The sequence below is a fragment of the Natator depressus genome, chromosome 1, assembly GCF_965152275.1.
Source record: "Natator depressus isolate rNatDep1 chromosome 1, rNatDep2.hap1, whole genome shotgun sequence".
Taxonomy (NCBI): domain Eukaryota; kingdom Metazoa; phylum Chordata; order Testudines; family Cheloniidae; genus Natator; species Natator depressus.
The window spans coordinates 146031935-146044976 of record NC_134234.1 but is presented as its reverse complement, the minus strand read 5'-3'; the positions used below and the strand labels follow the sequence as shown (position 1 = coordinate 146044976).

General features: G+C 40.4%; 1 protein-coding gene across 6 annotated transcripts in view; it reads left to right on the top strand.

The window, feature by feature from the left end:
• Positions 1–13042, top strand: part of DMD (dystrophin) — a 1886383-nt gene that overhangs the window by 1447027 nt on the left and 426314 nt on the right. For all 6 annotated transcript variants that reach the window (XM_074968560.1, XM_074968534.1, XM_074968525.1 and 3 more), the window contains one exon: positions 145–299. In XM_074968560.1, coding sequence (XP_074824661.1) covers positions 145–299 — 155 coding nt within the window. The remainder of the gene's footprint in view (positions 1–144; positions 300–13042) is intronic.

The following is a 13042-nucleotide window of genomic DNA, read 5'->3' as shown; positions in this document are numbered from 1 at the left end:
GAGAAGATTCTCTCTCTCTCTCTCTTTTTTTAATCGGGAAGGTTTTAAAGGTTTAAAGGTTCATCTACTTTTCAAATATTCAAGGTATATTTTAAGGGAAACTGAGATTCATTCTTTTGTTTTGTTTGTTTTTTCCCCCTCTAGCAATTTTCAAAAGAGCTGCGGCAGTGGCAAATACATGTGGATGTGGCGAATGACATGGCACTTAAGCTTCTCCGTGATTATTCAACAGATGACACCAGAAAAGTAGAACTGATGACAGATAACATTAATACCAGTTGGGCTACCATTAATAAGAGGTACAATGCCATTTCTCGCACTAACACTGTTGTTAAGCTTCACTGAATTGCATTGATCTACTTTAACACTTAATGTAGTGATTAGGTGGCAAAATGGAAGGGAGGTACCCAAAGAAGCCGGTCACCCCAATTGTTTTTTTTCTGTAGATGCTTATCTTTTAAATGACATTTGGGGCAACCACTCTGACATGAAATATTGTCATTTGGCAGTTTTAAACCGCTTTTACATATTAACCATTTTTCTAATTAACTTTAGTTAATTCATTGTGTTTCATAAAGTTCCATAGATATTTAAATTAAGAGAGTTTTTTAGTTTTCTAACTGCTATCTCAGCATCTTAATCTCTATACAGTTGTAGACAGTGCCATAAATTGAAAATGAAAATGACACACCCTACTGAAATATAATTCACAGTAGAAGCATTATACTATATCTATGAGAAGAATCTACAGCCAAGATTTTTTTATTTAATTTTTTTTTAAGATTAGATTGTTGATTAAACCATTCAGGATTACATTTTGTAGTCTCTCAATGTTTGGTATAAATACCAGTTCATTACTAAAAGCTGTTTATAGGTTGCCACTAAGTGTGAATCATCCAGTATAAAATCTATACTGGAAATTTTTTGCAGGATAAATATGATTTTATTTAAAGCGGTAAAACTCAGATTCACAGGTTTATATTGCTGTACATTAAATGGGATACATAAAAAAAATAGAGTTGGAGTTACTTTACCTGGCTTAATATCTAGGATTAAGTTTTATATCTTATAATCAAAACTGAATGCGTTTTTAAAATGTTTTTAATTAAAGTTCATGAACAAGGTCAGCAAAGAAAACTTAGTTAAATATGCAACAAATTCAGGGAATTTGCTTGCATAGTAAAAGCTACTTAAATCAGCAGTGACTAGAGGAATTCATTCCCTTTTTCTCTTTACTGCTTTTTTAATTAATTTCAGAGTAACAGCCGTGTTAGTCTGTATTCGCAAAAAGAAAAGGAGGACTTGTGGCACCTTAGAGACTAACCAATTTATTTGAGCATGAGCTTTCGTGAGCTACAGCTCACTTCATCGGATGCATACTGTGGAAATTGCAGAAGACATTATATACACAGACACCATGAAACAATACCTCCTCCCACCCCACTCTCCTGCTGGTAATAGCTTATCTAAAGTGATCATCAAGTTGGGCCATTTCCAGCACAAATCCAGGTTTTCTCACCCTCCGCCCCCCCCCCCCCACAGACAAACTCACTCTCTTGCTGGTAATAGCCCATCCAAAGTAACCACTCTCTTCACAATGTGTATGATAATCAAGGTGGGCCATTTCCTGCAGAAATCCAGGTTCTCTCACCCCCTTCCAAAAACCACACACACAAACTCACTCTCCTGCTGGTAATAGCTCATCCAAAGTGACCACTCTCCCTACAATGTGCATGATAATCAAGGTGGGCCATTTCCAGCACAAATCCAGGTTTTCTCACTCCCCCACCCCCATACACACACAAACTCACTCTCCTGCTGGTAATAGCTCATCCAAAGTGACCACTCTCCCTACAATGTGCATGATAATCAAGGTGGGCCATTTCCAGCACAAATCCAGGTTTTCTCACACGCCCCCCCCCACACACACAAACTCACTCTCCTGCTGGCAATAGCTCATCCAAACTGACCACTCTCCCCACAATGTGCATGACAATCAAGGTGGGCCACTTCCAGCATAAATCCAAGTTTAACCAGAACGTCTGGGGGGGAGGGGGGGGGAGGAAAAAACAAGGGGAAATAGGCTACCTTGCATAATGACTTAGCCACTCCCAGTCTCTATTTAAGCCTAAATTAATAGTATCCAATTTGCAAATGAATTCCAATTCAGCAGTTTCTCGCTGGACTCTGGATTTGAAGTTTTTTTGTTGTAAGATAGCGACCTTCATGTCTCTGATTGCGTGACCAGAGAGATTGAAGTGTTCTCCGACTGGTTTATGAATGTTATAATTCTTGACATCTAATTTGTGTCCATTTATTCTTTTACGTAGAGACTGTCCAGTTTGACCAATGTACATGGCAGAGGGGCATTGCTGGCACATGATGGCATATATCACATTGGTGGATGTGCAGGTGAACGAGCCTCTGATAGTGTGGCTGATGTTATTAGGCCCTGTGATGGTGTCCCCTGAATAGATATGTGGGCACAGTTGGCAACGGGCTTTGTTGCAAGGATAGGTTCCTGGGTTAGTGGTTCTGTTGTGTGGTATGTGGTTGCTGGTGAGTATTCGCTTCAGGTTGGGGGGTTGTCTGTAGGCAAGGACTGGCCTGTCTCCCAAGATTTGTGAGAGTGTTGGGTCATCCTTCAGGATAGGTTGTAGATCCTTAATAATGCGTTGGAGGGGTTTTAGTTGGGGGCCGAAGGTGACGGCTAGTGGCTTTTTGTTATTTTCTTTGTTAGGCCTGTCCTGTAGTAGGTGACTTCTGGAAACTCTTCTAGCTCTGTCAGTCTGTTTCTTCACTTCCGCAGGTGGGTATTGTAGTTGTAAGAATGCTTGATAGAGATCTTGTAGGTGTTTGTCTCTGTCTGAGGGGTTAGAGCAAATGCGGTTGTATCGCAGAGCTTGGCTGTAGACGAGCTTGGCTGCAAATTCTGAGGTCTTGCTAGATCCAGGGCTAGGTTGCAATGCTCAGGTTGCAGCTGTAGCCAAGAGTCCTTTTGACAAGTAGAGGTTTTAAAAAAAAAAAAAAAAAAAAAAAAAAAGACTGATGTGGCCACTTCTTTTTGAGGCATCGATGCCCCTGGCCGCAAGACTTTACATATAGCTGCACCATGAGACTACTCAGAAGCTAAAGGTGGCACAGAATGTGGTTGCCCACTTAGAAAGTGGAGCTTTGTGTTGAGCACATAACTGGTGTGGTCTGAGAGCTGCATGAACAGCCGGCTGGTTTCTGAATGCAGTTCCAGCTGTTGCTTTTAGCCTATGAAGACCTAAATGGTTTAGTACCTGGCAACCTGACAGTCGCTTTCACAGTGTGAGATGACTAGTTTAAAGCTGCAAAGACGTGATTACAAAAGAAAATAAATACATAAAAATAACAATTAGGCACAATTTTGCAAATGTGGTGGGTCCCTGAAACAGTGGAATTGCCAGTAGTGTTCAGAGGCAGCAAACTACTAAGGAATTGTAAATTGTTAGCTCCTCATGGCAGAGACCTAATATGCAGTTAGGAACTGTCAGAGGGCAGAATTAAATGTACACAGGCTACTCTAAATGTGGCATTTCCTAGCTTTCAAATATGCCACTTTGCAACCTAAACATCTTTTTATTTAATGTAATTTATTTTTTGTGTGCAATTTCCCTTGTTTTTAAGTTAAAAAAATGTTGTTATATGCAACTGTAACAACCACTGTAATGGTGTTTGGCTCAGCTCCACCTGCATTAGATGTCAAAATGAAATACCAATCAAACTAGATTGTACAGATGTTCAAAACACAATACTGCATGTTCTGTTGGGTTTTGATAGGCTCCTCAGGCATGGCTCCCCTTCAGCGGGGACAGACCCGCCCTACACCCATGAGCTGCATGGAATCAAGCCCCAGGCAGATGCCTAGGAGCCGGGCTCCAGCTCCCAGAGTCATGTGGCATCAGAATCTGAGCTATTGTTTTTTAAAAAAATTGCTTCCAGCCTTCATGGTTGTGAAGAAAATCTGGAAAATGTGAGCCAGGTGTAACTGATGTCACAGCGTCTGCCTGAATTAACAGACAGCCTCTACCAGAGGGATGAGCAGCAGCCACTAGAGCATGAGCATCCAAATACCTGTAAATCAAAACAGATATTAGCAGCTGTTAAATCGAATTAAGAATGTCCACCTAAGGGGGTTTCACCAATTTGGCTGAATACATTTAGAAAATAGTTTAGTTAAATTAGTGCAATTTTTGTATGTAATCAGGGCCATAGGTAACCTAATTATAAGTGTAATTTCTGCTTCCCTGGTAATAATAATAATAATAATATAATATGACGTTTGTGTAGGGGGGCGGTCTGCAAGTCAATCCTGCAGGCCATGGAACCAAGCTTTGTGAGGGACTTTTAGTGTTGCAGTGCACAGGCTGAGAAATCCTCATTTTGTCTTTTACCTGCCCCCAGCCCTCCCTTGAACGGGAAACTCAAGGCAAAAGAAATATGGAAAATACTCCAGCCTCTCCACTGGCTGTATCATATTTCCACAGCTTCATTTTTAATAGGGAATCCCCTTAAAGGGGGATTTGGGGCTGCATAATTCCTGTCATCAAGGGGGAGGAACATAGGGCCTGCACTCAGGTGGTCTTGACCTTCTCCCAATCTCTCAGCATCCTTGACCTATTATATGGGGTGGAAAACCCTGTCCATCTCTAAAAGCACAATTGGCAAAACCTCACAGAGATTTCCTTCCATTAGCTCTGTCGTGGGAGGGGTGAATCACTAACTGCCAGTTCCGCTGGGGAAAATCATCAGATTCAGTACATTTAACAGTTTATAAGCACTGGAGTTTTTTCCTTTACAAGACAGCTTTCAAATTGTTGCATGGAGAAAAATAAGAGCAGCTCTATTTTAAGGGTAGGGGCATAATTTACTTTGGGAATACAAAGGTGAAGAATATGCTATTTCTCCATCACTGGCCTCCTGAAGGGCCAAATGCTCTCGTCTGGTGCATGTGCATTGATTTCATGGGTTTTTTTTCCTGAAGAAACTGTTTTATGGATAAAGTATTGGTCCTGTGAGTCAGTGAGCTGATATTGGCTTAGAAATTTAACTAAAAAAATAAGAGTCCTGGATTAATCTGATTGCACTTTCGGGATATCTAAGTCGACTCTTATATATTCAAGCTCTCGTAAAATGCCTGAGCAACAAGGGAAAATGCACCAGCTGCAAATTTTTGATTTATTTTGCTTTGAAACTTTATTTTAACGGGGGTTATTACTTTGGAGGTTATTACCATCTAAAATGAATTTTCATAGGGAAAGAAAGAGAAAGAAAAAAAGTAAAAATGGAGTGGTTGGTATTGCTGTGAGTTGTTTTCTACAAAGCGAACACTGATGGCAACATTGTGTGTCAGTGGGAATGATGTGAGCCACCCTGTCCACAAACCGTAGGTTGATAAAACAAGAAACAGGCAAGCACCAATAAAAATCCTACTCTGCCTGCTGGTGATAGTTCTGCCAAAGCAAGCACTTCAGTCATTAAGGCAACATCTGCCAGTTTGTATTTTGTTTTGCTTAGCTAGATTTGCAGCTGATTGCTATATGTTTACCCTTTGCTTTACCATGTTGTTTTATAACATTGAACCATAATGAACATGACATTCTGACTCTTGTAATAGTCAAGTTTGTTAGCATTTGATGGGTGCTTCCCTTCTGACTAACTTGTTTTTTGGTAGTAGCTGAAAAGATGCACTAGCAGCATATGTGCTGATTAGTTGGGCAAGAGCCAGATTGACTTGTAAACATGTGTCTTCCTCGTCTCTTTCAGAGCATTAACTATCCCAGAAATAACTGTATTATTTACTAAAAGGCAATTAAGGAGAAAGTGGTCTGTGCTCCCTGAATTAGCAACAACAAATCAAGCAACTGAACCAAAATATACTCTTGAAAAAAAGGTGGAATGTAGGGAGCAACCATCAAAAATATTCTGGATGTAAAAATGCATATTACAGTACTATAGGGGTGTTTCTTGAGTTAGACTAATTTCCTTCACTGCTTTTTTCTTTGTTTGGACATTAATATAGGCTCTGATTCTGTATTTAACTTTAAGCACATTTCTTCTCTAACGATCCATTCAAGCACGTGCTTTTCTTTAAGTTCCATCAGTTTCAGTGGGAAGTTAAGCAGATGCTTATGTCTGCTGAATTGGGGCCCAAGTGAGAAAATTAGTTACACTTTGTCAGCATTGGAGTTACTCAGAAGATATAGTAGAAACAAAACTGTCCCACTGAGTTAGAGCTCTGTACATCTATCATGTATCACATATCTTCAAATGTATGTCTCTTCCAGATGATCATGCATCCAGGTTTCGTGGAAGTCTGATAAATTAGGTGATATGGCAGTGGTGTTAAACATTCTGGCCCACTTCAGATGCTTTTCTGACCCTTATGACGGAGTTTGCAGAATGAAAGCTTCCATCCAAAATAAAGTAACTTTCTAGCCTAGCCCTTATCTGGTGTAAGGGATGAAAAACCAATGCACCGTTGTCGTCTTTAGTCTGCAGACAACTTGGAACAACAGCTCTAAGATCTGTTAGCTGTCACTATTCATCTCCATAGGGTTGATAACTCCTATAATTATCAAACTTTAAAAGCTAGATTTTCAAATAAATTAAGTACACAAGTGTGCATCAGATTTGCACAATTACCTTATTGTGCATGTAAATTGTGTAATTGCGTGTGCAAATAGCCAAACAAAAGGCAGAAATAGTGGTGGTACAAAAAGCACCATACACATTTTTTCATCTAGTGATGCTGAATATGACTGTAACTGAAGTTCCTGAAAAAGGGCCATACTCTAATCTTGCTCTTTGTGAAAATCTCTCATTGTTAGCAGTGGGAGGTCTGTTGTGGATCAAGAATATATGTGATCCAAAAATAGTAAACTTGGCCTTTATATAATTCAAACTGTAATTTCTTCCTCTTCACAAAGTGGGTTTGGTACCCCTGCTTAACAGGTCCTCAGAAACCAGATGTGTGAAATATCTTGGCTTGTGCATTGCTGCTCCCTAGAGCCTTCTAACGAGCCTTTTCCTTGAGGCACTTTTGGTGAATCATCAGGTGGTCTGTGGGTTGATCTGAGGATGCGCTATAAGATGATTGCAACGGGTTGGATCACAGAAAGCCCCTTGGGACTGCCAACTGATGTTCCAAGACTACTTCGTCCCTGCTTTCCCTGCCAGCTTGAGACTCCAGCACCCTGTCTTGCTGAGCCAGACATGCCAGTCTGCTCCAACACAGACCCACGGTCTGAACCACATGCCCCAAAGCTGCAGACTTAACTGAAAGCAACTTAGGAAGTGTTCCTGTCTTTAACACTCAGATGCCTAACTCCCAATAGGGTCCAAACCCCAAATAAATCCGTTTTACCCTGTATAAAGTTTATACAGGGTAAACTCATAAATTGTTCTCCCTCTATAACACTAACAGAGAGATATGCACAGCTGTTTGCCACCCCCTTCCCCAGGTATTAATACATACTCTGGGTTAATTAATAAATAAAAAGTGATTTTATTCAATACAGAAAGTAGGATTTAAGGGGTTCCAAGTAGTAACAGACAGAACAAAGTGGATTACCAAGCAAAATAAAATAAAACACACAAGTCAAAGTCTAGTATAGTAATAAAACTGAATACAGATAAAATCCTCACCCAGTAAGCTTCCTTGGACAGACTAGTTTCCTTCTAGTCTGGGTCCAGCAATCACTCACACCCCTGAAGTTACTGTCCTTTGTTCCAGTTTCTTTCAGGTATCCCTGGGGGTGGAGAGGCGCTCTCTTTAGCCAGCTGAAGACAAAATGGAGGGGTCTCCCAGGGGTTTAAATAGACTTTCTCTTGTGGGTGGAGACCCCGTCCTCTCTCCTATGCAAAGTCCAGCTACAAAATGGAGTTTTGGAGTCACCTGGGCAAGTCACATGTCCATGCATGACTGAGTTCCTTACCAGCCAAGCCACATTCCTGGGAAAGCTCAGATGTGGATTGGCGTCTCCAAGTTCATTGTTGGCTTAAGGGCTTCTTGAATTGGGCACTTACTGAGAATAGTCTTTTCTCAGGAAGCTGACCAACTGCTTCACTAAAACCTACTTAGAATCAGACAAGTATACAGCCAATATTCATAACTTTGAATACAAAAATGATATATGTATACAAACAGGATGAATAGATTCAGTAGACCATAACCTTTACAGAGATATGGTACATGGCACATGTAGCATAAACCATATTCCAGTTATGTCATAGTCCCATAAAGCATTATGGGGTACAATGTCACAATGGTTGTTTTTAATATTTTGGTTTTAGCCTTGAGAATTACTCATCCTATAAGACTCAAGGAATTTTCCTGCATAACAGCTAACTGGAGGGAAGGGCACAGTGACTTGTCTGTCCATATTGTCAAGGCTCAATAAATAGCCTTCTTTTAAAAAAAAAATTGAATGTAGTGCTCATGAAAAGAGTTTGTGGGATAGCAAGGGTTACTGAAATCTTATATTTAGCCTCAGGACAAATATAGCACAGGCTGAGTCTATGCAAACTTTCCCATGTCATCTAGCCAGTGTGCCTAAAGACTGGTCTAAAGGGACCTTCTTGAGAGATAAGAGAGTACTTAATTACTGACAAAAATCACAACTTTTTGGCAGTTTCCACAGAAGCCAAGTATAATTTGCCAGGCATACTGGCATCTGGCTAGTTATCTGCTGAAAAATGGATGGAATCTATCACACTGATTTCATATAGGACCCCAACTGCCATCAGGTGGTGAAAGTGTGACTTGTTCTTAGAGATATTATTTTCTCATTAAAAGCAAACAGCATTTCAGGCCATAGCTCCCTGAAACTGCCTCAGCAGAATCCATTCCTTATGTCAATGGAAGAATTCACATTTATACTAAAATGCCTATTGAACTCTCTGTGCATAAATAGAAGAGCAAGCCCCACCCTTGAATCATCAACAGACCAGTTTACACATGAAATTATATGATTTATACCAAAGAATCAGGATTGGTCTCAGTAGCTAAAGACTTTTGGGGGGCCAGCACTGAAGAGAGTATTTCATTGCTCAGTTTAGACCTGGAGGGGTGAGGGCACGGTGCACTCAGGGGAGGGAGCGGAACTGGGCGGGAAGAGGTAGGGCGGGGCTGGAGCCTTGGGGGAAGGAATGGAGGGGGGCAGGACCTGGGACTGTCAAGGTTCCTTCCCCACTCTGAACTCTAGGGTACAGATGTGGGGACCTGCATGAAAACCTCCTAAGCTTACTTTTACCAGCTTAGGTTAAAACTTCCCCAAGGTACAAATTAATTTTACCCTTTGCCCTTGGATTTCCACTGCCACCACCAAACTTTATCTGGGTTCCTGAAAAAACGGAGTTTGGACACGTCTTTCCCCCAAAAAACCTCCCAACCCTTGCACCCCACTTCCTGGGGAAGGTTTGGTAAAAATCCTCACCAATTTGCATAGGTGACCACAGACCCAAACCCTTGGATCTTAGAACAATGAAAAAACATTCAGTTTCCTTACAAGAAGACTTTTAATAGAAGTAAAAAGAAAAGAATCACCTCTGTAAAATCAGGATGGTGAATACCTTACAGGGTAATTAGATTCAAAACCTAGAGAATCCCTCTAGGCAAAACCTTAAGTTACAAAAAAGACACACAGACAGGAATATTCATTCTATTCAGCACAGCTATTTTCTCAGCCATTTAAAGAAATCATAATCTAACACATACCTAGCTAGATTATTTACTAAATTCTAAGACTCCATTCCTGTTCTGTCTCCGGCAAAAGCATCACACAGGCAGACACAGACCCTTTGTTTTTCTCCCTCCTCCCAGCTTTTGAAAGTATCTTGTCTCCTCATTGATCATTTTGGTCAGGTGCCAGCGAGGTTACCTTTAGCTTCTTAACCCTTTACAGGTGAGAGGATTTTTCCTCTGGCCAGGAGGGATTTTAAAGGGGTTTCCCTTCCCTTTATATTTATGACAGGGACCAAGCCAGAGGTCAAGCACCCCCCGGCTGTTTGGAAAGTCGGTGCCTGTGATCGTGATATTACATCCAGGATTGTGTTAAGGAACAACAAGTCTATGAACCAATAAATTTATTATAAGAGCTAATCTAGCATGGTTGGCTAGTAATATTATTTGAATAAGAGAAACAAAGAAAGATTAGAAAACATTTGAGCCAGTGCTCTTTACTGAAATGTTGGAAGCCGAAGGTTGATTCCAGGTCCGTATCCCTTTCTCTTCAAGCTTTACAGGCAGATTGCTTAGCTTTTTGGTGTAGCTTCTTGTGCAGTCTGAAAGTGACCCTCCACCATATTTTCAAATAAAGGTGATTCCCTTTGGAACCTGTCCAGTGCCACCGGACAGCTTCCAAAGGGAATCCTCTTTATTGGGAAAAGGGTTCATGCAGCATGAGAGCCTCAAGCCTTTGAGGTTTAAAACGTGGGTATCTTTTAAGCTTCCTAAGGGATGATTAAAAGAGATAAAAGCATTCTTAGCTTTCAATGAATACTTTTTTAAAATACAGGGCAGTTAGGCTTTAAAAAAAGATATTAAAAAGAGCTATGTGCTAGAAAGATTTTAGATACTCTGAGACCAAGTGAGTTATTCCAATAAATAACCTGCTACATTATTCTCTGTTTCAAACAAACAAACAAAACTACAAAACCTATTTAGTAATAATGAACTTTAAGGAAGCTATGGTGAAAAGTCCTTTTATTTGCTTGTTTGTTTTCATAATTTGGCATTGCAGGTTCTTTTACAATGGATGAAGGATAGCTTTGTTCAATGAAAGACAGCCTAACCTGGCTTCATTGGAACACATGCTAGTATCCCATATAATACATTCAAGCTCTCCTGCTGTGATATTAATTCTCTTTCCATTGTTATTTTATTGTACTTGTGTCCCTAGAAATGAGCAGAGTTGATAGCAATTTTGGCAGGATATTGAAAAATATAGATCAGGGATCGGCAACCTTTGGCACGTGGCCCGCCACGGTAAGCTGCAGGCCAATGGGGGCTGCGGGAAGCAGCGCAGGCCAAGGGATGTGCTGGCCGCCACTTCCTGCAGCCCCCATTGGCCTGGAGCGGCAAACCGCAGACAGTGGGAGCTGTGATCGGCTGAACCTGTGGACACGGCAGGAAAACAAACCAGTCCAGCCCGCCAGGGGCTTACCGTGGTGAGCCGGGTGCCAAAGGTTGCCAATCCCTGCTATCGATGGTTTTGTTTTTTAATGGCCAAAATTTCTAAAAAGTAGGGGAGCTTGAAAGTCATATAACCAGCTTCCACACAGCCCTGCCTCACACTTCTATCTCCACATGAAGCTAGATTCAAGGTAAATTCACTCCTTCTGCCAGCACAGACACCAAGGGGACTGTACATCTGTAACTTCTTCTCTTTATGCCAAGAGAACCTCAGGTGCCCAATGCTTCCCAAAATGTTTTTAGCATTGGCTGGGAAAGACAAGTCCAGGACACTCAGGACAGGTTATGATTCACCACTTCGCCTGCAGTGGCCATGCTCTTGGAATTTTTCTGGAGTTCCATGGGGAATTAAAACAATTTAAACTCCAAGGGGAATCTCAAGAGAGGACAGCAGCAGTAGTATAAGCTGCCCTCTCGCAAGGTGAATTCCTCATGTGGTATAAGGAGCCTTGCAAGTCCAGGGAGGTGTAACTTAATCATGGCTGTCATGCCAGTTAAGTAGACAAAACTGTAGACTAGCACAGCTGTTCCCAAAAATCTCTTTTGCTGCTCCCAAAGACATTCGTTCACATGGGTGTCAGATTAGTCCATGTAAACACAAACTAATTTAGCCCTTAAGTATATATGCCAACAAGCGTCATTCTTAATGTCATTGTTTTTTCAACATGTATGGCCACATGTATGGTCCTTTTTGATAAATTCAGCTGATCTAAACAAGTTTTTTTTTTTAAATTTTATCATTAAGGTGAATGGTTTCATTACAGAAGCAATAGCATGGAGGGAAACACTACTTTGTAACCATGCCTTGAGTATCCAATACAGAGAGCAAGGGAGTTATTTTAAAAAAAAATAGTTACCCCTCAAAGACCATTCCTTTCATCCATGACTGTTTGTATTTTGTTTTCATTTGTCTCATTTGGTTTTTTTTACTTTGGCCTTGAGTGAAAGAAAATGCTGCAATTTTGTCCCTATTTACCATATGCTAAACTCTATGAATGGCTTTCCCATTAATATAATTGCAGATAGAGTCCATCCTAACTCTAGTTTTTGCTGATACATTCATGCATAATACTTTTGCACATATGGACTGATTTAGCATTCAGAAATTGGTTGAGGACAGTTAGAATTTAAAGTACCTGCTGCAGTGTAACCCAATCAAACAATAATAGTTAATGGAATAGAACTGTTAAAGAAGGACAGTTTCATGTACTAGCCTCATAAAACATAAAAGTGACACAGCTCAAGCTTTGAACAAACTAATTTCAAAGGAATATTTTGTGTTTAAAATCTTACTCTTTTCCGAACAAATGTGTGGGGATTTTATGAGTAGAGCAGTAAAAAGTCCAGTCAGCTGATTTCTGTTCTGAGCCTTTCTGAAAATTCAGCCTGATGGGTAGTTTTTATTCTTAAGAGTAAGATTTTCACAAGCACTCAGTATTGTCCTATGGGCCAATATTTACTGTTGACTTCAGTGGGCACAAAGATCAGTGTTGAGTACCTTTGAAAATCTCGCCCTAAACAAATGTTACTGTTAGTCTGTGGGATAATTAAACTTTGACGTCTGTTACAACTGATTATGGTCCTGAGCCAAAGCGCATTGTAATAAATTAGTCTCTTTCCATTTCTACCTTAGTGGATTGGGTTCAAGCTCTAAGCCTTCTAAAACAACTAAATGAATGGAAATTAATAAATGTGGTCAGCCAGTGGCGTGTCAGCAGGGATTAATTTGACCTGGTGTCAATTTTCTGTTGGATTATTATGATTGCAATAACCTTGTTGTGTTTTGTTCTTTTTTTTTAATGTGTAATATTTTTTACAAAA